At 59.9% G+C, this 26,611-nt stretch overlaps 1 protein-coding gene across 3 annotated transcripts in view; it reads right to left on the bottom strand.

The window, feature by feature from the left end:
- SH3BP5 (SH3 domain binding protein 5) overlaps positions 1 to 26,611 on the bottom strand; it is a 54,880-nt gene that overhangs the window by 24,172 nt on the left and 4,097 nt on the right. For 2 of the 3 annotated variants that reach the window (XM_058290634.2, XM_004483657.5), the window contains exon 3: positions 4,771 to 4,899. The exons of the other annotated variant lie outside the window; for it this stretch is intronic. In XM_058290634.2, the coding sequence (XP_058146617.1) occupies positions 4,771 to 4,899 (129 nt within the window). The remainder of the gene's footprint in view (positions 1 to 4,770; positions 4,900 to 26,611) is intronic. 3 annotated transcript variants of the gene reach the window in all.

The raw sequence follows: 26,611 nt of genomic DNA, 5'->3' as shown, positions 1-26,611 counted from the left end.
AGATGCCCGAGACCCAGCCAGCAGCCGGGCGCGCAAAGCAACCAAGATCAGCCCGCGCCGGGCCAAGCCACCAGCTGACTCTACATGCAGGAGGATTCCAGCCGGGATCAGCTGAGCCTGCCCCAGATCAGAAAAAGCATCCAGCAGAATCATTAGCTAAGTAAACGTTTTAAGCCACTAAGTTTTGAGGTGGACTGTCACACGGCAAAAGTCGATTCACTACCCCACTTTATAGACAAGAAGCTGAGGCTCAGAGATTAACTGGGCCCGAGGTCCCAGCTCTTAAATGGAAATCTGGGGTTCAAAACCAGGCAGTCTGGCTCCAGAGGCTTTGCCAGTGTCCTCAAGTGAAGTCACTCTGCAAGTTCAAATGTTTCCACCTCCACCGACTCCTCCAGTAAGGACAGGACATGGATGTACCTGGCACTGAATAACCCTCATTATTTGGGCTTTTACGCTGCTTTTCGGGTTTGCAAAGAACTCTGCTCTCTCCTGACGTATTCGAGCCACTTGAAAAATAACGAGCGTTGAGACAAGCCCGGGGCTGGCCACTGAGAATCCACGGGCTCTGCCCTTCGGGTTTGCTGAGTCACACGGGCCCCACCCTTGCGTCAGACTGCGTCCCCCACCGCTCAGTGACAGCCAGGTGGGCGGGCAGATACGTCAAAGGAGCCTTCAAACCAGTGCTGGCCCGAGGACGAAAGCGCTCAAATAAATCAAGGTCAGCTCCCTGCCCCCACCCACCCCGGCCGGGTCACGTTCTCCCTCCACCGGGCAGAACGTGCTCAAGTTAGACTTGGTTTTCCAGCGCACTGGGGTGGCTCTGACTCATCCGGGGGAAGTTGAGTTGAGAGGAGGAATAAAGCTAATGCAAGGGTTGGATGGAAGGACACACCTCCCAGCAGGCCAGCAACTACCAATCTTTGTAGAGTCTTCAGGGAAGGGCAAGTTGCACAAGGGCTTGCCTTTGTAGTTACCCCCTCTTGTTCCAGGGAGACACTGGATGGAGGTTCACATAACACTGCAGCTACGGCGTGATCTTTTTTTAATGTACGCATTGAATATGAACAGAAGGCATGGGGACCGGTTTTCCTCTTTGTGTCCATTTTCTAATTTTTTTTTTTTATCAAACCCTAATTTTTTTTTTCAATGAGGCCAAAACTCAAGGTCTTGCGAGGGTTCCACGGTCAAACACGTCATCTCCATAAGCCTTTCAAATGACCTGATGAGGTGGCCAAGGACATCTCTGTTTCCCCAGCGAGGACGGAGGAGCCTCGCCCCGCTGCCCACGGGAAGGAAATGCCCGGCCGGTCTATCTCAGGTCCTCATGCCGCCCGGTCAGGGGGCTCGTGCATATAAAAAGGGAGGGGTGGGCTAGAGCAGAGGGGGCCAACAGGAAGCCCGCGCAGCCGTGGCCGGAGGGGCGCCTCCTTCGCCGCCAGGAAGTCCAGGGGACGTCTGCCCACGCACAAGCTCTCCCGCCCGGCCCGGGTCCAGTCCCACTGTCCACGGAGATGCCACGGGACAGCCACGCTCAGCCCCTCCTTGGCGCATCCCCCCGTTCCTCAGCCACTGGCCGCGAGGTCCCCCGGCGCTGCGCCATGGGCCACTTGGAACCTTCTCCGCAGCAAGGCAGGGACCACCGAGGGGGCCGGCTGGCAGAGAGGGGGCAGCAGCCCCCACATTCATCCTCAGCTCGCCGGTGAAGTGACCGGCCACCCCCAGGCCAGGCCTTCCCCGTGACTCGGGGGCTCGCCCACGGACTGCGTTCCTCGCTGGCCAAGAGCAGGGCGGGAGGACGAGGTGGCTCCATCCCCGCCTCCAGCGGCCAGGAGACCCCGACCCAGCTCCTCCCCAACCCAGCTCGCCCCCCCAGCCAGCTCTAGCCCCCAGCTCAGCTCCTCCCCCAGCCCAGCTCCTCCCCAATCCAGCTCCTCCCCCAGCCCAGCTCCTCCCCCAGCCAAGCTCCCCCCCCAGCCCAGCTCCCCCCCAGCCCAGCTCCTCCCCCAACTCAGCTCCTCCCCCAGCCCAGCTCCTCCCCCAGCCCAGCTCCTCCCCCAGCCCAGCTCCTCCCCCTGACCCAGCTCCTCCCCTGACCCAGCTCCTCCCCAGCCCAGCTCCTCCCCCTGACCCAGCTCCTCCCCCAGCCCAGCTCCAGCCCCAAGCCCAGCTCCTCCCTGACCCAGCTCCTCCCCCAGCCCAGCTCCCCCTCTCAGCCCAGCTCCTCCCCCAACTCAGCTCCAGCCCCCAGCCCAGCTCCCCCTCCCAGCCCAGCTCCTCCCCCAACTCAGCTCCTCCCCGATCCAGCTCCTCCCCCAGCCCAGCTCCAGGCCCCAGCCCAGCTCCTCCCCCTGACCCAGTTCCTCCCCCCAGCCCAGCTCCTCCCCCAACCTAGCTCCTCCCCCCAGCCCAGTTCCTCCCCAACTCAGTTCCTCCCCCAGCCCAGCTCCTCTCCGACCCAGCTCCTCCTCCCAGCCCAGCTCCTCCCCGACCCAGCTCCTCCCCGACCCAGCTCCTCCCCAACCAGCTCCTCCTCCCAGCCCAGCTCCTCCTCTCAGCCCAGCTCCTCCCCCAATTCAGCTCCTCCCCCAGCCCAGCTCTTCCTCCCAGCCCAGTTCCTCCCCCTGGTCCAGTTCCTCCCCCAGCCCAGCTCCTCCCCATCCAGCTCCTCCCTCCAGCCCAGCTTCTCCCCTGACGAAGCTCCTCCCCCAACCCAGAGGCTCTGGGGCACCTAAAGGAAGGGAGGGGTTGACGTCTCCTTTGGCTTGTCACCACCAGCCCGGGACCCACCCACCAAATTAGTCCTGAATGACCCCAATCCAGACGAAGCCAGATTGGCCGGCAGTGTTCCAAGCCCACCACCTGCCTGCTACAAGGTAAAGGCAAGTTACAACCAAAGGGGTGACCGGGAAGAAAAGCTCAAAACGTCAAGGACGCAGGGGGCGCCCCGGCGCTCTGGGTGGCTGCCCCCTCCTCGTCTGCTCGTCCTTTCACTCCTCTGCTCAATAGTTGAACATCATTTGCGCAGACAACGCACAAAACAGACAAATTTCCCTTTCCTCACGGGGTTTCGCTCACTTCAGACAAGCTACCCATAGCAAGTCATGGCGATAAATACTATGGAAAAAATATGAAACAGAAGAGGGTCTGAGGGCGGCAGAGGAGGTGGGCGGGGCCACGGCGTTCAACCCGCGAGCAGGGAAAGCCTCGCGGACGGGGTGACTTGAAAGCAGCAGCAGCTGAGGGAGCAGCCCACGCAAATCCCAGTTCAAGAAAATGCCGATCGGGAGGGGCAGCGGGTTCAGAGGCCGGGGAGGGGCAGTCAGCAGGTCAGTCGGGGGTGGGCAGCCGCCCAGAGCCCACCCACGTGGCCTGGAGCCACGGCCCTGCACTCGGGGACCGGGGGACCCCGCAGGCAGGCCAGGCCCGCGGCCTCGGGGAATGGCTGTGACACCCACGGGGCCCCTCCACAGGCCGTGCCCTGGCCTCCTGCGGCCCTGGCACGTGGGCCGTTTCCAGAAGACACGCACCCGCTGAAAGCACGCATCTCAGGGGACAGGAGAGGCTTTCGGAAGAGGCGACCTCTAAGCTCCTGGGTCCTTCTCCAGGGCTTAACTCCGCACAGCTCAGCCGTGCCCCCCGTCCCGCAGCTGTGGGACAAGGTCACGGCCAGCCTGCGCGGTGTGGGGGCCACGGCACCCTACGGGGGCACCCAAGGGGCGGAGGGCCGGCGGCTTTGCAGGGGGAGCCTCGGGGTTCTGGGACGAGGGACGGGACCTTGGGAGAAGAGTCGCTGCTCCCGGAAGGCCGGGGGCCTGGGTGGGCGAGGGCAGCGGCTGCTCGGGCTCTGGGGACCCACGGGTGATGGGAACGGGGCCAGGCCGGGGGACGGGGCCCATCTGGAAGGAGGACGGCGCACCTGGCCAGTTCTACCCTGAAGGCGCAGGTGAGGGCTGAGAGCAGAGCGCAGGTGCACGGGTGGGATTTCACAAACGACCACAAATCCACAGGGCCCTCAGGAGAACCTGAGCGGGCGGGGAGGGGGGGAAAGCAGCCCGGACTCCACGCCCCCATGTCCAACCAGAGCCGTTCCCGGGTCTGGGGGTTGACTGTGCCACGCGTCCCCTGTGCCCGGCAGTGCTGTGCACACAGCAGGTGCTCAACACCTGCCGCCTCGCTAACGACTGTCTGACGCAGGGAGGCTCCCGGAGGCGGCGTCCTCCACCCCCGTGGATGTGCCAGCGGGGCCAGAGCCCAGCCGTGCCCGTGAACCACCGCCTGGACCACCCGCCTCAGCCCCTTGGAAGACACGAGGTCATTTACAGACCCTCCACCGGGGCCGGAGACCCCCCACCGGGACGCCCGAGGGGGCTGCGGACGCGGCGGGCACCCGTGAGCGGGGACCCGGCCCTCGACCCCAGCCTGACCAGGAGTGGCACGCGGCACGCTCGTCTGGAGCCAGCCAGGGCAGGCTCTGACCCCCACGCTGGCCACGCGGCCTGACCACTCCTGAGCCCACGAGAGCCGCGCACCCCTCGTGCCTTCTCGGGGCGAGGCTCGAGAGAGCGGGGGCTCGGCAGGGGCCCCCGAGGTGGCCAGGCGCGGGCAGGGGCTCCGGCGCCCACCACGGGCCGCCCGGGCGCAGAAGGAAAAGGAGCCCGACTTGCACGCGGCTGCGCAGGGAGACACCGCGGGGCTCGTGCTGCTGACCCCGGCGGGGCCGCCGGAGCCCGGGCGCCCACGTGGCCGGCCGGCGGCGGGGGCACCTACCTGCCGGGCCACCCTCCGCGCCTCCCAGTAGGGCTTCGAGTCCTCCACGGCCTTGCCGATCTTCTTGACCAGCTCGTCCAGCTTGACCGTCGCCTCCACGAGGACGGAGCGGAACTTCTGACGCGCGTCCTGCAGCGGAGAGAGAAGGAGCTGAGGCCCGTGAGGCCGGCCCGGGCGCCCGGGGGGCCCTGCAGCCACACGCGGCCCCCGGCCCTTGACGTGGGGTTCGTACAACAAAGAACTGGCTTTTTTGTCTCCTCGATTTTAAATAACTCTATTTAAGTTGAAGAGCCACGCGTGGCCAGTGGCCACTGTCCTGGAGGACACAGGTCTAGGCTACAACGCCCTACCCGGGTCCTTGGGGGCCATGGCCAGCCCGCCCCCTGGGAGTTCCGGCCAGAAGGGGCCAGTCTCCCACGCTCCCGAGAGCCCCCGGCCACGCACTGCTCTGAGCCGAGTCCACCACGTGCCGAGCCGGGGCCTGGGTGTGGCTCGCTCCACGACACCGCTGGCCTGGAGGGCAGGGCACACGCTCATGTCCCCCGGGCCGTGCCAGGCACCGAGGCAGAGGCCCTCGCCAGGCCGGGTGGACACGCACGGAAAACGCCCAGAGGCGGACGTCGAGACGGGAGGCTGAGGCACGAGTGGGCGCATGAGGAAATACTGAGCCCCAAGCAGGCAGCGGAGAGAGGGGGCAGCGTGGAGCGTGCAAGAAACTAGGAGGTCTGAGGCCTGGAATGCAGAGACCGCGAGAGACACGTAGGAATGTGGAGAAGACAAGAGACATGAAGGAATGTGGAGAAGACGAGAGACACGAAGGAATGTGGAGAAAGCAAGAGATATGAACAACGCGGAGAAGGCGAGAGACACATAGGAAAGGGGAGAAGGTGAGAGATATGAGCACCATGGAGAAGGCAAGAGACATGTAGGAATGTGGAAAAGGTGAGAAATATGAACAGCATGGAGAAAGTGAGAGATATGAACAACGTGGAGAAGGTGAGAAACAGGAATGTGGAGAAGGCAAGAGAGATGAACGTGGAGAAGACGAGAGACACGTAGGAAAGTTGAGAAGGCACGAGAGATAAACACCGTGGAGAAGGCGAGAGAGATGAACACCGTGGAGAAGGTGAGACACGCCCGGAGGCCCACCCTGGGGCAGCACCTAGCAACCTGGGCCTTGACCAGTGTGTGGAAGGACAGACGTGCGGGTCGACCCAGATGGGTTTAACTACACTATGAAAGTCCAGAAACCAGACCCTGGAGCACAAGGAGAAAGCATGAGAAGGATGGCATGTGGTCCAGGGGAGGACGAAGGAGGCCGGGACGGGCCTCGGGCGCCCGCCCTCCGCACGCCGGCTCCGGGCCGCCTGCCGCTTGTCAGCGCCCGCGGGCTGCTCTGCTGTCCAGCGCCCCCCGTGCAGCCATCGAGCCGGGCCCGGCTGGCTCCAGGGGAGGCCCCAGGCGTGCGGGGCTTCCGGATCCGGGGGAGCCCAGGAACGAGCCAAGACACAAGCCGCCGCCGGCCTAGGGGCCCACGGAGCCGGCGCCCACGTTTTCAATCAGAGGCGCTGGCGGCCAGCTCCTGCGGGAAGCCCGGGGCAGGCGCCTTCTCCGGGAGTCACGGTTATGACCTACAACGCGGCTACTTTCATCGCCCGCGGAGGGCTGCCGGGAGAGTAAAGAGGGCGATGGAAGCTCTCCCCCACCCGGCACACCGGAGGGGCTCAACAACCGCACACGCTTATCATTATTTTCTTGCCTCCTGGTATGCCGCGAGACCCGCCGCCCTACCTAAAAAGCACCCAGGGAGCCCCTCGCCCGCAGGGGCGGCTGGCACAACGAGGGTAAACCCCGTAAGCAGCTGCTTTGCAAAACGCACTCTCACGGGCAGGGCGGGCTCTCGCAGTGACCACCCTGGAAGGGGCAGGTCCAGTGCCACCCGCGCCTGCCCCCTCCCCACGAGGAAAACGGGGGCCGGGTCAGCCAGCGTCAGCCAGGGAGGCCCCCTCCCCTGTAACGCGGGAACCGGGGCCCCCGCCGGCGGCCTCTGGGCCGAGAGGCGGACTGTACAGGGGACAACAGGAAAAAACCTGGCTCCTCAACAAAGGGGGCCCATTCACTGCACCTGGTGACTCCACCTTGGAGCACTGCCGCACCACATGGAATATAGTTTACGTTGTAGTGTACACTCTCCCCAGTCCACCCAGTGGGCCATGGCAGGACACACAACGTCCAGCCTCTGTCCCTGCATGATCAAAGAGGTTGCTGATGTGGGAGGAGTGGGGTGAGGGGTTGGGGGGTATATGGGGACCTCATATTTTTTGAATGTGACATTTAAAAAAAAAAAAGAGAGAAACCAAAATACAAACAAAAGGGAAAAATACAGTTCATGTAATTTAGAGACTATAGTTAACAACATTGTAATGTTTTGGAAACAACAGCAAAGTTAACACTATGTTAGGTAAACAAAAGAATACGGGGTTTGGTTTTGTGAGATATGAATATGCCTAAGCATTTTTTTCTCTTCTTCACGTTTTTATTAATAAGAAGGCCTTCGTCATTTAATCTCTGTTTATCTGTGTATCTTTCTGAACACTAGAGGTGCAGTGTTGGAAGTGGATGAGATAAAGTGTCTGGATAGAACTTTCTAGGAGCAATGCTTCCACAGCTCGTTGAGGTGCCTTTTTCTGTTTTCAATTTGAAATAAAGTTATTTAAAAAAAAAAAAAGGTGGAGTCTCCAACTTCTCACTAAAAAAAAAAAGCCAGACGGGCTGGCGACACGGGTCCCGCCCCTGCCTGGAGCGAGGCGGACGAGGCCGCCCTCCCGGCCCACCGCCCCCGTCCCGCGTCACGCCAGCCGCCTCGCAGCGCGTCCCTGCCCACTGCTCCACCAGGAGCTCCTCCGGGCACGGGAGACGCAGGCACCGGCGCTGCCCGCGGAGGACGGCGTGGCGCGCAGAGCGAGGCTGGCAGGCCCCGTTAGGAGGGCTGCTGTGCCAGTCACGTCTTACAAAGGGGGAAACTGAGGCACAGAGGACGAGCAGCGCCCCTGTGTCGCGGGCCTGCGGAGTGGCAGGGCCAGGGCTTAAACTCGGGTGTAGATGGGTCATGGCAACGCTGCGCTGTGCATCCTGAGGCCTGAGCCACCTGCTCGACGTGGCTGGGGAGGCCGCCGAAGAGAGCCACCTCCAGGCCAGGCGCAGAGGAGGGTAAAGCGAGGCAAGGCACGAGCGAAGAGGGTGGTGGGGGCTGGCGGGGCCAGGCGGGGGCACGCGTCTGAACTTGACGCCGTGGATGACGGGGAGCCACGGTGGGTTTTCCGTTTGGTTTTTTTTTAATGGTAAATTGAAAAGCATTTATTATTGCTATTTTAAATACATTAATAAAAATTTAGCATTCTGTTTTAGTTTCTAATATGGAAAATATCAATAGTGCTAACTCACATAAACAAAAGTTATTTGGAGTTGTCAATAATTCTGAAGAGTGTAAAGGGTTTCAGAGAACAAGACGTTTGAGAACCACTACCCTATGTGTACCATCCTCTTCTTTTCCTTTGTTCGAAGCATTTTCATTTCTTTTCTCTCTCATTCCTCAAGCCAGCTCCAGGAAAAACAAGCATAAGCGTCTCAGTCCTCATGCTGGACACAAGGCTTTTTTTTTTTACATAAACAATAAATGTATAATAGTGTGAACTTACAAAACAAACATATATAACATCTCACCCTGCCACCAATAACTTGCATTGTTTTTAAACCTTTTTAACTAACGATTAAAGAGCATTTTCAAAATATCACTACTAAACTAAGTATTTTTCCCTAACCAATCCGATGATTCTTTCCCCTAACCGATCCGATTATCATGCCACAGTGGGTTTTTAAGCAGAGGTGCGGCCTGAGCAGAGTTTTATGAATTGAAACGCAAACGGGCTGCAGATCTCAAGACGTCCCGGGCGACTCTGACGAGCAAAGGCAGGGCAGTGACCTTGTCTTAACCTTGACCGAAGGACTGAACCAGACAGCCCTGACTTAGCTGCGTTTTCCCTAAATGCCACGACGCTCCTGGGTGATGACGGACCCCTGGGGGGCTTCCACCCACCAGCGAGCCCATCCCCCAGGGCCGGGTGCAAAACCAAACAGGAAGCCAGACTTCCCGACAGGACGGCCCGTTCTCTCAGCCTCCAGAGGGACAGGGGGCACGGGCGCCCGAGACCCTCAGCCCCAGGCCACGCAGGCATGCCCACGCCGAGGCTCAGTGACTGCCGAGGGAGGCTCTGTCCCTGGACGTTTCTAAACGGGGATGGCTGAGAGGATGGGATGAGAACCTGGGGCAGGTGGCAGCCATCTCGCCACCATGAGGAGGGCACCTGGCAGAAAAAGAAGGAGGAAGACAAGGAGAGAGGAGGTGAGACCCAGGCACGCCTGAGCCGCTGGGCCCACGACGGGAGGGCCTCACGTGAGAGCAGGTGGGTCCCTCAGCACCCCTGCCGTGGGCAGCGCAGTGGTAAAGTGCAGAGGACTGCTGCCCCGTCCGTCCCAGGCGGCAAAGCGGCGTGTGAGGAGGAGCAGGGCCTGAGGACTCAGGCAGCCCCCCGAGCGGGCTGGAAACCGGCCCGTGTCTGGGAAGCCAGCTTGCCTCTCCTTGACTTGAGTGTTTACTTATCCTGAGCTCAGGAGCAGGTGCAGCCGTGGTCCCGGGCCCTGAAGCTTCAGGCAAGAGGCCCGTCCAGACGCGCTCAGGGCCCACGGCGAGAGCCCTGCAGGGCCAGCCCCCGAGAAGGACGGGCAGGGCCACTCCCGCCCTGCTGGCTGCCCCAGGGCAGCGCTGGAGGAATCCTGAAGGGTTCAGGGTGCTGGCAGGGGCCCCAGCGCCCCTCTGAAGGCGCCACCTCCTCAGGGAGCCTCACGAGGGGAGCTGTTCAGGCAGCGAGCGCGGCGGGGGCCGGGGGTCACACACAGGCTGCCCGGGAGGGAGCAGCCCAAACCAGGCCAGCAGCGCCGCGCTCGGGGGGCTGGGTGCCCCGGGGGGGCGGGGAGTCACAGAGGGGAGGGAGCCCTGGGGAGGAGAGCCTGGGGGGGAGCCTGGGGTGGGGGTGGGGGGTGGCTCAGGGTGGGGGGGAGCCTGAGGGGAGGGAGCCTCGGGAGGGTAGTGAGCCATGGGGGGGGATCCTGAGGGTGGGAGGGAAACTCAGGGTGGGGGAGAGCCATGGGGGGGAGCCTCAGGGTGGGAGGGAGCCTGGGGGGGAGTGAGCCATTGGGGGGCCTCAGGGTGGGAGGGAGCCTGGGCCGGAAGCCTCAGGGTGGGGGGGGCAAGGAGCCTCAGGGTAGGAGGGAACAGGGGATGGGAGGGGCCTCAGGGTGGGACCCACAGGGGGGGATCCTTGGGGTGGGGGGGAGCCTGGGGGGAAGCCTCGGGCGGGGGGGAAAGCCTGGAGGGGTGGGGGGTGCCTCAGGGTGGGGAGAAGCCTGAGGGGGGAGGCTCAGGGGGGAGTGAGCCATGGGGGGGGTCCTCGGGGTGGGAGCCATGGGGTGGGAGGGAGCCTAGGGGGGCCTCAGGGTGGGAGGGGGGCAAGAAGCCTCAGGGTAGGAGGGAGCAGAGGGTGGGGGGAGCCTGGGGGAAGCCTCAGGGGAGTGAGCCATGGGGGGGGGTTCTCAGGGTGGGAGCCACATGGGGGTGTCCTGGGGGGGGAGCCTTGGAGTGGGAGGGAGCCTGGGGGGAGCCTCGGGTGGGAGGGGAGCCTCAGGATGGGGGGAGCCTTGGGGGACGAGCCAGCCCGCCCTCCTGAGCCTCGAGCCACCCACCCCCCCCCAAGGCGAGATGACGGCCCTGCCCCTCACAGAGGTTCCAGGAACAAGCAGCGCGGATAGACGTGGGTTTAAAATAACTGCCCTACAAACCGCCAGGGTGCTCAGGACACACGCGGAGCCACCGCCAAGAGCGCACCTGCGGCCCACGGAAAGGGACTCAGCTTCCCAGGGCCCTGGCAGCCGCCAGGAGCCCCGACCTGGCCTCAGAGAGAAAGCCTGAGCCGAGGGGTGAGAGGGTCCCCAGGCCACGCGGCCCAGAGGGTCCCCAGGCCACGGCGCCCAGAGGGTCTCCAGGACACGCCGCCCAGAGGGTCCCCAGGCCACGCCGAGAGGGTCCCCAGGCCACGCCGCCCAGAGGGTCCCCAGGCCACGCCGAGAGGGTCCCCAGGCCACGCGGCCCAGAGGGTCCCCAGGCCACGCCGAGAGGGTCCCCAGGCCACGCGGCCCAGAGGGTCCCCAAGGCCACGCCGAGAGGGTCGGCCCAGAGGGTCCCCGAGGCCACGCCGAGAGGGTCCCCAGGCCACACGGCCCAGAGGGTCCCCGAGGCCACGCCGAGAGGGTCCCCAGGCCACGCCGAGAGGGTCCCCAGGCCATACCACCCAGAGGGTCCCCAGGCCACGCCGAGAGGGTCCCCAGGCCACGCCGCCCAGAGGGTCCCCAGGCCACGCCGCCCAGAGGGTCCCCAGGTCACACGGCGCCGGGCTCTAGAGGAAGGCGCCCTCGCCCGGGCCTGCTCCCTGCAAGGCTTCTCGGCGGGGTGGGGACGCGGGCTGAGGCCTTTCCAGGAAGTGTCCTGTATATCTGATAAAGGCTTAATATCCAGAATATATAAAGAACTCCAATAATTCAACAACAAAAAGACAACCTAATTTAAAAATGGGCAAAGGACTTGAACAGACATTTCTCTGAAGAAAACAAACACGTGGCCCGTAAGCACATGAAAAGATGTGCAACGTAATTAGCCCTTTAGGAAATGCAAATAAAAACACAGGGACCTACGCTTCACACCCACTAGAACAGCAATTACTGAAAACACCTGCAAGCAGAGGCCACCACGTGCCTGTCCAGGGGACAGAGGAGCCAAGGATCACCCAGCAGTCGGCCCAGAACACGGTCCTTCAGGAAGAAAGCACCACCTCGATTTGCACATTGTCTTTATTTTGTTTTTTAAAGATTTATTTTATTTATTTCTCTCCCCTCCCCCTCCCCCCAAGTTGTCTGTTCTTCTGTGTCCATTTGTTGCGGGAATCTGTGTCTCTTTTTGTTGCATCAACTTGCTGCATCAGCTCTCCACGTGTGCAGCACCATTCCTGGGCAGGCTGCACTTTCTTTTGCACTGGGCGGCTCTCCTTACGGGGTGCACTCCTTGCGTATGGGGCTCCCCTACGCGGGGGACACCCCTGCGTGGCATGGCACTCCTTGTGCACATCAGCACTGCACACGGGCCAGCTGCACACGGGTCAAGGAGGCCCGGGGTTTGAACCATGGACCTCCCATGTGGTAGATGCACGCCCTAACCACTGGGCCAAGGACACTTCCTTGCACGTTGTCTTTAGGCCCCGATCGAGATGGCGGCATGAGGCGCTGCAGGGCCCAGCGCCTCCCCCAAAGAAGCACTGAACAACCAGCAAGAACTGGCAGAGCCCTCCCTCTCGGAGCTCCAGAAAACAGATAAGGAGTGCAGGAAGAGAGAGCTCCAAATCAGAGTCTACTAAACTGTGGCGGGCCCCTCGGCCCCTGGCCCCTCCCCGGCCCTCCCCAGCGCCGCAGAGCCAGCCACTTCCAGGGCCGACCACGCTCTTGGTTCTAGAGCGGCCCTCATGCACATACTGGAGCTCGTGCCTGGCCCAGTCTGCTGGGGGGCCTGAGAGACCCGCTGCCCCAGAACCTCGCCCGGCACACAGAGGGCGGCTCACAGAGCTCCCTACGGAACGCTCTGGAAGGGCGGTCAGGGCGTGCTGCTTGCGGCCAGGGGCTGCTGGCGCAGGACACACAGAGAGTGCCTGGGACAGTGAGAACACTTTCCTAGGGAAGGGGGGACATTTATCTACGTAAGCGGGGAATTCCAGAGCTACGCGTGCAGGCAAGACAGGAACGTGCGGAAGAGGTCACGGGGGCGCGCTCGGGCTGGCGCTAGTCTCTAAGCCCTGACGGAGAGCACCTGCACGGGTCGCTGCAAAGACTGGGACAGGCATCTTCTTTCCCTTACTTTTTTGTTGTTGTTGTCAGTCCTGGCATCCAAGGAAAGCTCGATCATAACACTAGCTGGATACAAACTTAAGGAACATCTCAGTCTGAATTCCAGTGATAACACATTAAAATATCAAAATATTCAACAAAAGAAACAAGAAATGATGACCCAGGCAGAGGAGAAGATTAAAGCCTCAGAAACCATCAAGAAGGAGGACCAGACCTGGGACACACCAGACCAAGACCTAAAAATATAGTCCTAAATCTGCTCAAAGAGACAAAGGAAAGCCTAAACAAAGACAGGAAGGAAATCGGGAAAATGAATGACAGTTGGACACAAAGAAAAAGATCAACAGGAGACAGGAATTGTGAAAAGGAACCAAACAGAGCTGAAGATCACATAACAGAAATTAAAAATTCCCTAGAGGAGGCCAATAGCAGAGAGGACCCGGCTGAAGGAAGAAGCAGTGACCCTGAAGATACGGCAACTGAAATCCTTCAGCCTGAGGAGCAGAAAGGAGGAGGAACGAAGAAAAGTGAGCCGAGCGTGAGGAAGCGGTGGGACGCCTTCCAGCATTACAAGGTACACATGGGGGGAGTCCCAGAAAGAGGGGAGAGGGAAGAATAAAATAAACAAATCTATTTAAAATAAAAAAAACAAGGGGAAGCAGATGTGACTCAATGGATGGAGCGTCCACCTGTATGGTCCAGGGTTCAAGCCCAGAGCCTCCTGGCCCATGTGGCGAGCTGGCCCACATGTAGTGCTGCCACACGCAAGGAGTGCCACCCCGCACAGGGGTGTCTACACGCAAGGAGTGCAGCCTCGCGCAGGAGAGCAGACCACCCAGGAATGGTGCCACCCACATGGAGAGCTGACGCAGCAAGATGACGCAACAAAAAGAGACACAGCAGAGAGACAATAAGAGACTTAGCAAACCAGGGAGCTGAGGTGCAGCATGAGAATGATTGGCTCTCTCCTCCTCCAGAAGGTCCCAGGATGGGTTCCTAGAGCTGCCTGATGATACAAGCAGACACAGAAGAACACACAGCGAGTGGACACAGAGAGCAGATAATAGGGGGCAGAGGGGGGGAGTAACAAAAACAAAAAAATGAGGGAGAGATGAAACAACCTCAGATAAACAAAAGTCACCACTAGACCGGCCCTACATGAGATCATAAAAAGAAACCTGCAGGTGGAAAGAAAAGGACAGTACACAATAGATCAAAGCCACAAAAAGGAATGAAGGTCTCCAGTGAGGGTAGGACAAGTGTAAATATAAATGCCAGTACAACTCTATTTTTGGATTGTAACTCCACTTTTGACTGCCGACAGGCTCTAAAAGGCAAATGCATACATGTAATGCTACATCAGTGGTTTCTGACCCATAATGCATAACATGAAATTTGTGACAAGAACTACATAAAGGTGGAGAATTCAGTTTGTGATGCTCTTTGAAGTGAAGTGGGTACCGAGGCAAATGAGACTGTCATCAATTTAGGACGTTAAATTTCAGTCCCTTGGTAATTGTAGAGAAAATACCAGAGACTATGCCAGCTCATAGGACAGAAACTAGAGCACATGTCCCTAGGGGCAGGGGAATGGGGAATTCCTGCTGAAAGCACAGGGCTTCTGCTTGGGCAGATGGAGAGCTTTCGTAACGGAAGGTGGTGAGGAGACCAAAATACCGTGTGAGTAATACCCCTGGACGGTGTGCCTAGGACAGGCCGAGATGGATGAGGTTATGTTGTACACATGATCCCACATAAAAAAGAAAGAGCAACCAAAGATACACACAGTGCGTGATCCTGGAGGGATCTAACAACGGAGGAGAGAAGGAACATTATTGGGACATATGATAAAATTAGAAGATAGACTGTAAGCTTTATAGCAATGTTAAGTTTCTTGGACAGGGTAACTGCACTAAAGTGTTTCGTAAGTGATTATCCTTGTTCCGGGGAAATGTTCATGGGAGATTAAGTGTTCAAGGAGCAGGATGTATACAACCTACAGTCAAGAGTTCAGAAAATGGATTGATAGGTAGATATAGACAGACAGGTAGGTAGAGAGAGAGGGAGGGAGAGGGAGAGAAGGAGGAGGAAGGAGAAGGGAGGGAGGAGGAAGGAGGGGGAGGGGGAGGGAGGAGGAAGGAGGGGGGAGGGGGAGGGAGGAGGGATCATCTGGCAAAGGTGGCAAAATGTTAAAATTGGTAGATCTGGGTATCTGGGGGATAGGGATATGTTGGAGTTCTCTGTATGGGATTTGCATTATTTTTTGTAGCAGTCCTGTAAATTTGAAATTATTTCTAAAAAGTTAAGAGAAAAGTCATTAGATGCAAAGTCTGGGAGGATTAAAAACAAACATTTGCAAATAAGTATTGGCAAGGATGTAGACAAGTAGGAGCCCTTGTCCACTGCTGGGGGGAATGTAAAGTGGAAAAGTTGCCCCTAAAAGTTAAACTTTTTGATTCCTCAAAAAGTGAAACATCAGGAAGGGGATTTGGCCCAATGGATAGAGCGTCCGTCTACCACACGGGAGGTCCAGGGTTCAAACCCCGGGCCTCCTTGACCCGTGTGGAGCTGGCCCGTGCACAGTGCTGATGCGCGCAAGGAGTGCCGTGCCACACAGAGGTGTCCCTCGCGTAGGGGAGCCCCACGCGCAAGGAGTGCGCCCCGTAAGGAGAGCCGCCCAGCGTGAAAAGAAAGTGCAGCCTGCCCAGGAATGGTGCCGCCCACACGGAGAGCTGACACAACATGATGATGCAACAAAAAGAAACAGATTCCCGTGCTGCTGACAACAACAGAAGCAGACAAAGAAGAACACACAGCAAATGGACACAGCAGACAACTGAGGGCGGGGGAGGGACCGGGGAAGGGGAGAGAAATAAATAAAAAATAAATCTTTAGTTTTAAAAAAAGTGGCACATAGCACTGCCTAACAGCCAGCAATTCCACTTCCGAAAGAGGTGCAGGAGGGGCCTGGACGGATGCCGGGACTGGGTCCCGGCACGGCACCCGCGGGAGGCAGGCGGAGGAGCCTCCGGATGGTGGGAGGGAGCGGGTGTGCGTGGCGCCAGCCCCCAGCATGCGCCCTGGGCGCGCCCTGGGCACGCCGCGCGCCGTGGGGGGACCTCGGAGCCATCACGGGGGAAGGCGCAGACTGCAGCTCTCCACCCACAGAAGCAGCTGGAACACGAAACTCAGAGGCTGAAGGGGGAGCCCGGGGGCCAGGAGAAGGGGGTGCAGGGCTTGTGTCGGGGTGTGGGGAGCGGGGCAGACCCTGGAAGGCGCGCAGCACCTGGATGCAGTTAACCCGCTGCGTCCACGGCCGAGCTGAGGGCGGCAAGTTAGCTGTGCGCGTTGCCAAGGTTTACAGGGAGTAACGAAAGAGACGGCAAAACGCACGATCCCAGGCGGGGTCTAACAACCAAGAAGAAACGGCTCCCGAGGGCGTCGCTGGGACCTGTGAAAACATGGGAGCACGGGCCGCGGCGGGCTCCCCGACAGCGTTTCAGCCCTTGAACTTGAAGGCATGCCTGCGGGGGCTGCTTAGGCGAATGTCGCCGTGTTCTCAGGACATGCACGGGGAAGGAGGACGTGTTCCAGGAGTGAGACGTACACGCGACTCAACAGAACGACAGAATGATAGGGCAAATGGGGCAAAAAGCCACCATGGGTGGCTCTGGATGGGGCGTGCTGGCCTTCTCTCTGCGGGGTTTGTATTCTTTTTTCCTATCTGGTTGCCTCGTTGTGTGGGATGCCTTTTTTTTTATCCTTTTTTCACCAGGAGGTCCCAGGGGTCAAACCCGGGTCCTTCCATACGGGAAACGGCAGCTCAACTGCTCGAGCCACGGCCGCCTCCCTGTGTTATTTTTACAGCTGTCCTGCAAGTCTGACATTATTTCAACATGTTTTTTTTTAATCAGAAAATATTGATTCAATACTACCTATCTAATCTATGACCGTATACAAATTGCACCAACTGCCCAACTAATGTCTTTTATAATAAAAGAAAAAAATATTTTCCTAGTCCGGGATCCGATTCTGGATCCACGGGTTGTAACACACGGTCCCAGCCATCCCGCCACCTTCTTTAATCCGGAACAGCTCCTCGGCCTCTGCTTCCACGGCCTTGGTACGTTTGTTTCATAAGATGGGCCCGTTATTTTGTAGAATGTCTATCAGTTTGGAAAAGACTCAGTTCATTTTTTTGGCTGAGGTTACACAGACAAGAGGCACTATACTGGAATTTAATCGAGGACTCCCCCCCAAATTTTTTTTTAAATAGCCCAAGGTCCACACCAAAGCATCTCAAGCAAAGGAAAAGGCCAGAAGCCTTCAAGCCTTGGGCACAGGGGTCAGGGCGGTCGCCCACCACCTGCCCGCCCCCGTCCCCCCACGTGCAGCGTTTCAAACACTGACGCCGAGTTTCCCACCAGAGGCACACACATGATTAAAACCCACAGGATTCCTTGTGTAGGAGACAGAACTGCTAAAACCAAGACATTTTACGGAGCTCAACCACAAGGGAACTATTTCCACGTCCACACCGAGACACCGAGGGCATTTCCTCGGTTTCAAGACCTGCCTCTTTCAAAATTTCACAAACAGATTTCAGATGGATTACGCAGCCGAGGGGCACACTTCTCGGGGCAGTCGTTTCACCACCGCCACCAAAGCTGTTACTAAATTCAAGAGGCCTTTTACAATTAGCATGACTTTCAGAAGCAAGTCAGGGCCAGCTTCCAGAAGTTTCCGCAGCCATTCAGTGCAGCCTCCCTGGGACTGAGTGTCCAGCTGTCCCCAGCTGCTGGCCTTCAGATAACCTCCCCCGGCTGTGGCTAATCAGGACGGAAGGAAAGGAGGGTACGGGGGGGGGGGGGGGCAGAGAACGAAAGTCAAAGCCCACTGCTGTGACTTCAGAGGCACCGAGGAGACCAGAAGAAGAAATAGCTAAAAAAAAGAAAGGTTGCTTCTCAGAATAGAACTACAGGGGTGGCGAACTTTCACTTTTCATTTTAACTTCTCGGTCCTTTTTTAAGTATGGGCAAGTATCACTTCAATAAAATTTTAGGGGTCCCGCAGCAGAGGTTGACCAAATTTATAAATGCCTGCCCCGCCGATCACCTGGCTCCAGTCATGCGTTTTAAGAGGCACGGAAGCCACAGATTTTTCTCAGATAATATTTTTAAGAAATGGGCAAAGAGGCAAAGATTTCCCCCAGCGAGGCCCGCGGTCGACTTAACAACAGCTGCTCGCTGTGACCGCCGCGTACGGGTGCTGGTGAGTGCCGGAGATCAACCATCAAAGCGGCCCGAGGAGGCCTTGAAACAGGGTGTTTACAAAGTGTCCCCAAAGCAGCAAAGAGGGAGGAAGAGTGAAACCGGATGTCCTGCGGCCTTCGCACGGCCACCACGATCACAGAACGTTGAGAACGGGCCCCAAACCCGCCGGCACCGTCCCATCAAGGCATGCGGCCTCGCGGGCATGGGCCCCGGCTGTGCAGGCCAACGGGACCCGGCAGAAGGGGTGCCGGGCGCGTCGGGGTGCTCCTCTGGGGGCAGGCTGGCACCCCTCAAGAAGTGGGACCGCCCGGGGCGGCCAGGCTGGGAGGGCCGCTAGGTGTTCTGGGGACAGGCCTGGCTGGCACCCCCGGCAGCCCCCGCCAGCCGACCCTTCCGATGCCCGCGGTCCCAGCCGCGGGTGACTCCTCGAGTGAGAGCCCCCCAGGGTGGCCCCCCAAACGCCCGGCCCGCGGCGAGATGGCCGCCTTAAGGCGTTAACTTTTGGGGTAGTTTGTTGGGACGAAATACTCCCCAGAGCAGTGAGGTAGGACAACGCCCCCAATTTCACCCCTTCTTCCAATAAAGCCAAAAACGCAGGACGAGAACGCCACACCTGCGCACCTGCGTGCTTCAGCTCTAGAAACAAGCCGATGCCTTCTGCGTGCTGTGTGGAGGCAACAACCAGACCCCGCTCGTCGTGCTGCAGGTGAGGTCAGCACCAGACACAGAAGAGCCCGTGCCAACGAGCCTGGCCGCGGTGACAGCTCAGTGTCCCCGCCAGCAGCTGCTGTCTGTCAGAGCAAACATTAATGTCGTAGATGATCCAACAAAACACAGTCGAGGAAAAGTCAGGCGAGCATAGAACAAAACGTTTCCTATCTTCCTTTCCAAGGAAATGAAAGGGACCAATTCCCCACACTCGGTAAGGGCTGCTTTTGCAAATTACCGTCGAGAGCCTCGGCTTAGCTGCGTTGCATAAAAGGCACACGGCCTTTTCTGTTGGAACATCTATGTGGCCAGAGGCTGGTTAAGTAACTCTCAAAGAGGAAAGCTGGGCAGCGGTAACTGGGACGCCGGCCAGAAGGAGGAGGCTGAGTCCGTGTTTAATTCACCCAGCCGAAACACACACACGCCCCACCGTGCCCAGGGCCCTGCAGGAAACGCTCACAAGGAACAACAGCTCGACATTCACAGGCCGCGGCCCACGGGGACGGCGCGCTGGCCACAGGGCAGCCCTCGGCCTTCGAGGCCAAGCTGGGGATGTGGGCAGTCTGCGGCCAGCGAGTTCCGTCGAGCAGTGGGTCCGTCACCCCCACAGCCTGTCTTCCTCTGAAGTGGGGGTGCCCAGGGACACCTCAGAATCAGAGGGAGGGCGGCCTGCACAGGCCCGGGGGCGAGCCCGTGGTGGCGGACGAGCCTGCGCGTCAACAGCAAGCGCCGACCTTCTTGGGGTGAGTTCCCACCAAGATGCCAGGGAGGTTTACGCATTACCTCGGGGTCTGTGTGGTTAAGAGGAAGACAAATCCAGCTTTCTTCAGGGAAGAGAGTCCATTTCAATACTAGATCATTGGGAAGAGGATTTGGCTCAACCGATGGGGCGTCCGCCTACCACATGGGAGGTCCAGGGTTCAAACCCCGGGCCTCCTTGACCCGTGTGGAGCTGGCCCATGCGCAGTGCTGATGCACGCAAGGAGTGCCGTGCCACACAGGGGTGTCCCCGCGTAGGGGAGCGCCACACGCAAGGAGTGCGCCCCGTAAGGAGAGCCGCCCAGCACGAAGGAAAGTGCAGCCTGCCCAGGAATGGCACAGCACACACAGAGAGCTGACACAGCAAGATGACCCAACAAAAAGAGACACAGATTCCCCGTGCTGCTGACAAGAACACAAGCAGACAAAGAAGAACACACAGCGAATGGACACAAAGAGCAGATGGGGGCAGGGGGGAAATAAATTTGAAAAAGAAAAAGAAAATAAAATACTAGATCATTTTTCCTCTGTTCTAGCCACCAGTCCACACTAATTCCATTTCGTTGACGTGGCTACGGTGCACGAGGCTGTGCCCACAGGTCTTCATCCATTTAGAAATGATGCTGATACTCAAATACATTATTTACACTCACCAACAGAGTTTAAACATCTAAATAGTCTTAACATTTGGAATGTTTTCCATCATTGTATCTTGGTGCTGTTTTTTATTTTACAAAGAAGTATGTAACGGGAGTGTTTGGGCTGTGCACAAGACTGAAATGCCTTAAAGTGCTTTTCGCCCCTCCACGAGCGGCCACAGGGAGTGCTGAGTCACACGCAGTGACTCACCCGGCCACCCGATGTCAGCCTCACCCACGAGCACGGCAGCAACCACCTGTTCTTTAGAATCCCCCATCAGGCTTCACAGGTCCTGTCATTCCATCCACAGAAATGCATTTCTTTGGCTCATAAAGACATCATTCCTAAAGGGCCTTTATTCCCCACCCCTTATATCCTGGCCTGTGAAAATTATAAAGTAGATTCACGGTACATAATTCAGAAAATACAGAGAAGTGAAAAATAAAAATCACCATTTTCAGCAACTAGCGATTAGCTCCGTTAACAGCTGAGGGTGCAATTTTCCAGAGCCAAGGTTCTCAAACCACCTGTGAGAATGGATTCCCTGCCCCCCACCCATTATGAGCCGCTACTCCTGAAAAACGCAATGAAAGCTTAAAACTAGGAGAATGGATATCACCACACTGTCAAATGCTGACGACGCTTCTAAAGTCTTACTCTCAATTCCTGTATTTACTTCACCTTGGAATGGTGAAGAAATTCATGGTCTCCAAGACACACTACGAAAAACTACTCTAAACCTTTTTACTTATTATGTACTTTTTATTGTATATCTGGTTTTATACATACCCTGCAGTTTTAGGTGTATTTTACATATATTGGATTTTTTTGAAAAGTTCTGAGTTAACAAAACAATCACAAATACCCAGAAGATTCCCATACACCACCTCTCTAGCAACCCCTTATCGTGGTGACGCGCTTGTTACAAATGATGACAGAACACGGTCATGACGTGCCTGCTATCTGCAGTCCACAGCATAAATCCAGCGTATTTTCCCCACAAACCGTCCTGTTAGTAACACCGTGTATTAGTAATGCGCCTTTGTCACAGTTCACAACAACGCGTAGTTTCATCACCTCGTTTCTCTTCCTCTAACTCGATCGTAGTCATCTGTCCCCATCCACACGTGCCTTTTTAAGGGGAAAGGTCACTCTTAAACTGCAGACGTCCCCAGAGGGCAGCTCTTTCCCTCTGATGGGCCAACGCCGTGTGGGGCACCACGGGGGGCAGGGGGAGACCAGGGGTCAAGCTGCTCCCATGGCACAGCCCAGAGAGCGCAGGGCGTCCTGCCGGGAAGAGGGGGCTGCGTGCAATTCCAGGGCAGGCGCTCGAGGAAAGGCCCCACCTGTCCTTCAGACACTGCGTGGCAACGCCAAGAGCAGCTGTGATTCATCCTCACGTTCGCGGGGTCCTGGGTGCGGGGACAGAGCGCGACGTGGGGGCCCGGGGCAGGGGACTCAGTCCCAGGCAGCCCGGGTCTCAGAGGCCAGTGGGACAGCCAGACTAGCAAGCAAACGCCCACACTCCAGCCTGACGGGCACGCGCTGGCAGGGAAGGGGGACGCCGCGTGCTCGAGGTCAAGGGACGCCCACACTCCAGCCTGACGGGCACGCGCTGGCAGGGAAGGGGGACGCCGCGCTCCAGGCAGGGCGAGCTGATTAAGACGCAGACTGCTGGGCCACCCACAAGACCCCCTCCCCAGCCCAGGTCATGCTGCTGCTGCTGCTGGGGGGCCCATTGAGGGGTACGCTCCGGAGCAGCGGTTCCCAACGGGGGGTGACTCACCCCCACCCCCAGGAGGCAGCTGCCGCTCTGGAGACAGGCTTAGCTGTCACAGGGGGAGGGGGTGCAGCTTCCAGGGAGCAGAGGCTGGGGGCGCTGGCGACATCCTTCAAGGCTCAGGCACAAAGAAGAGTCCGCCCGAGGCTCTGTGCCTCCCTGTCATCTGCCCAAGAGGGAGGAGGGCAGCAGGCATCTGGGGGGGCCGGGGAACGGCGGGGGGCCCTCCATCTGAGCAGCTGTCGCTTCTCTAGGGCAGCCGGGACAAAAACGGGCAGCCAGGCGTTCCAGAGTGGACACCGGGCCTTGGACCAGGGCCCACCCCCGCGGCCCCCGCCTCGTCCCCATGCCAAGGAGCATTTACCGCTGGCTCACCCTGGACCGTCCTGAGGCCCCGAGACGTTAAGTGGCCGGCCCAAGGTCACACAGCAGCCGTTAAGGGGCAATCTCCACTATCCACCCACTCAGCCCCGTCCTCAGGCAACGCAGGATTCGCTCAGGTCCGACCGACTCCCGCGGCCCAGTGGACCGTCCACGCCCAGGGCCCTGATGATCCGGCCGCCAGGAAGTCCAGCCGGCTGTCGTCCTGGCCCCTGGCCCAGTGCCGGCCTCCCTGACAAAGGAAGGGCCTGGCGGGGGCGGAGGGCAGAGCCGTCGCGGCCTGTGACCGGCCTGGCCCCAAGGAACCTGCTAGAACCTCTCCAGGGGCCAGGCCAGCCCCAAGGGGCTCCCGTCCCCCAGGCGAGGGGGCTTGACAAGGCTCCCCACATGGGAAACCGCCCTCCTCCAGGCCACCCAGGCCCAGCCAAGAGCCACGAGCTCCAAGGGGTGCAGGCAACGCGGGCAGAGCTCAGCTTCTAGACTGTTCTTTCTTCTTGAAAGAGTGTCCTTTTCGCTAATATGTCCATCTCTGCCTCTCACAACTGTTTTGCATTTAAAGTCTGTTTTGTCTGATATTAATGTAGCTACTCCTGCCCTTTTCTGGTTATTGTTTGCCTGTAAGATTGCTTTCCAGCCGTTCACTCTCAACCTCCTCGGATCCCTGGGTCTGAGATGTGGTTCTCGTAGACAACGTCTAGATGGGTCGAATTTCCTTACCCAGTCTTCATGGCTGACAACTTCCCTAACCCACCGAGGGAGATGGATGTCCAGGAAAAACAACGCACCCCGAGTAGCGCAGACCCCAGCAGGCCCACCCCCAGACACACACTTGCCAAACTGTCCAACGCTCAAGACAAAGAGAGAACACTAAAAGCAGCAAGAGAAAAGAGATCCATCACCCACGAGGGAGGCTCCACAGGAGTAGGTGCTGATCTCGCACCTGGAACCGCCGGGGGCAGGAGGCAGTGGTGTGAGCGCAGCTTTTAACCCGCTCCGGAGGCCAAGACGACGACGTCCCTGTACCCGCCCCGCGGCTTGCTTTTTTTCTGATTACAAGGTAATACAAACTCCATGAAAAACATAAGGACAATCAACATGGCTCATTCTACCTCCCAGACAAGAACGGGAGGGTCACTTTTCAGACGTTTGTGTGCACGGGACACACTCTCAAGGGCCCTGACTGCGTGCTCCCCAGGAACGTGCTTCCTCTCGCTGGCTGTCCCTCCACGTGAGCAGCAGCAGCCTTTCTGGGCCACCGAGGCCCACAGCACGCCTCCGTGCCCCGATCCCCCCCGTTTCTCCACATCTTAGACAACGCCGCAGTGGACACTACCAGATCCGTGTCCTCAGCGTGGGGGCGAAGTGCCCACCGCCCCCGGCGTCCCAGCAGCAGCGAGGGGGCCCACCGAGGCACGAAGGGCCCGCCCTGCTGACGGCCGCGTATGAGGACAGCAGGGCAGCTCCTGTGGAGGAGGGTCCCCGGGCCCCTCCCGGGACCCCCCCAGCCGAGGGGCTTCTCCGTCCCTCCACCTCCTCAGCGGCCCCTCCCACGAGGGGCTGCGGCCTCCACACAGACACCCCTCTCAGCAGAGGCTCCCAGGGGCCGCGCCCTCCCTGCAGCCGCCCCACCCTGGAACTGCCTGCCGATGTGCGGTGGGTGGGGGGCTCCTGGGGGTGGGGGCTCCTGGGGGGTGGGGGACTCCTGTGGAGCTCCTGGGGGGCTCCTGGGGGTGGGGGGCTACTGGGGGTAGGGGGCTCCTGGGGGTGGAGGGCTCCTGTGGGGTGGGGGGCTCCTGGGGACAGGGGCTCCTGGGGGGCTCCTGGGAGTAGGGGGCTCCTGGGGATAGAGGGTTCCTGTGGGGTGGGGGGCTCCTGTAGGGTGGGGGGCTCCTGGGGAGCTTCTGTGAGGCTCCTGGAGAGCTTCTGGGGGGCTCCTGGGAGCAGGGGCTGCTGGGGATGGAGGATTCCTGTGGGGTGGGGGGCTCCTGGGATGGAGGGCTCCTGTGGGGTGGGGGGCTCCTGGGAGCGGGGGCTGCTGGGGGGCTCCTGGGATGGAGGGCACCTGTGGGGTGGGGGGCTCCTGGGAGCGGGGGCTGCTGGGGGGCTCCTGTGGGGTGGAGGGCTCCTGGGATGGGGGGCTCCTGGGGGTAGAGGGCTCCTGTGGGGTGGGGGGCTCCTGGGAGCGGGGGCTGCTGGGGGGCTCCTGGGGATGGAGGGCTCCTGTGGGGTGGGGGGCTCCTGGGGCCACAGGCCTGCGGCTGGCTCCAGCGCCGGGTCCCCACTCAGCGTCAGCAGGACGCCTCCCACCCGGTGCAGGGTCAGGGCCCCCCTCGCCCCAGGAGTGCGGGCTGCCCAGGCCCTGGCTTTGGGGCCCCCATGACGTCCCCTGCCCTGGTCACTCCTTCCAACAGTCCCCAGCACTTTCTTCAAAACACAACCAAAGAAAATGAAAAGAAAACAAAAAATGAACAAAGTAAAGAGAAAACCACACACAACCAGTCTGGGGGCGGCGCTCAGCGGTCGAGGCTCCTGCCCCTGCACGAGGTCCCGGGTTCAAGGCCCCGCGCCTCCTGTAACAAAAACCAAACCAAAACCGTCTTCTAGGAGCCCCTCCCGGCGCCCACACCCACGGCGCCCACACCCACGGGCGGGAGAAAGCGCTAGAACATGACAACACGGGATCTTCACAAAGAGCTCCTCTCTTCCCTCCAGGGGCCGGCTGCTTCCGACTCGTCTGAGCTTCCAAGCTCAAAAGAGCCTTTTTTCTTTTTTAAAGGGAAACTTTTTGCTGGGGAAAAAGACAGATTCTGGGGGCAGGTCTTACCCACGTCTGGGGACAGATGGACAGGGCTGATGTCTTCCAAAGCGCCCGCACCTGTGCCCGGAGGCTGCCCCCCAGGCAGGGGTCAAGGGCAAGAAGGCCCACACCAGCTGCACCTCCCTGGGGAGGGGTCAGGTCAGCTGGGGGACCTGGGGGGGGGGGGCAGCTGGGGGGGCAGTTGGGGACCCCGGGGGGGGGGCAGCTGGGAGGGGCAGCTGGGACCTCAGGGCGGGGCAGCTGGGACCTCAGGGCGGGGGCAGCTGGGACCCCAGGGCGGGGGGAGCTGGGGTCCCAGGGCGGGGGCAGCTGGGGACCTCAGGGTGGGGGCAGGTGGGGGACCTCAGGGGGGGGCAGGTGGGGCACCTGGGGGGGGCAGGTGGGGGACCTCGGGGGGGCAGGTGGGGGCAGGGGCAGCTGGGGGCCCTCGAGCCGGCGGGCGGTCTGTACTGTCCCGGGTCCGGTGCTGTCCCTCCTCGCGGTGACCACGTCCCTGCCCTGGAAAAGCCTGCGCTTGGAGCGGGGGAAGGAGCGCTCATACCACACGTGGCAGTGGAAACCTGGGACACTGCACATCCCGATTATGGGATATTCGGGAATTCTCTGCGCTGCCTGTCTCAGCAAATATTTGAGAAGAGGCTCTCCCTAAAGTTCCGCCGGCACATCCGCTCCCATCACCCCATCTGCGGCCCTGTTACCCCAGAACCACCCCTTCAGCGGAGGCGACTTCTCCAGCCCGGCCCCCCACACCGGGCACAGCCCCCCACCCGGGTCGGCTCAGGCAGCCCCCCCCCCCAGGGCCACAGGCTCACCGCCCCTGTCGTCCAGGGTCCTCCCAGACCCCGCTCTCGGGGCGCCCCGTCCTGCCCACCGCGCTGCGCCCCCACCCGCCTCCCCGTCCCCCGGGTTCTCTCCCCCTTAGCGCACATCACCAGGGAAGCTACTGTCCATCGGGATTGTGTCTCCACCGATGGCAGGACTTCTGTCCACCCCGGTCACTGCTCCATCCCCATCAGCGAAACCCGGCCCCGGCACACAGTAGGTGCTCAGTGAGCGCTCCGCGAATTAACCACGAAGGCCGACTCATCAGCGCGCTGTGCGGAAACCCTGAGCGTGCTCCGCAGAAACGGCGGCTCCGTCCCAAGGCCTGCTGGTCAAGGCTGCTCCCGTCAACAGGCCGGTGGCTCCCGCGACGGAAACGAGCGTGCAGAGGGGACAGGGCACCCGGCAGACGCGGGCAGCGGCGCACAGAGGCCGCAGGAGCAGCAGACCCGCACGGTGAGCGCCAGCGCCGGCCGCAAGGCACCACCAGGTGGGGGTCAGCAGAAGCGGACAGTGAGGAGGACAGAGGGACACTGCAGGGTCATCACGAAGGCAGACGGGAGGAAACGGGGCAGACAGGGAGGGAACGGGGCAGCCGGAGCCTCCAGCCCCAGGAGCCTGGAGGGCACAGGGGCTCCTTCTCCTGCCCACCGCCCC

This window comes from Dasypus novemcinctus, chromosome 31, assembly GCF_030445035.2.
Source record: "Dasypus novemcinctus isolate mDasNov1 chromosome 31, mDasNov1.1.hap2, whole genome shotgun sequence".
In the NCBI taxonomy this organism is placed as follows: Eukaryota; Metazoa; Chordata; class Mammalia; order Cingulata; family Dasypodidae; genus Dasypus; species Dasypus novemcinctus.
This window is presented reverse-complemented; position numbering and strand designations above follow the sequence as displayed.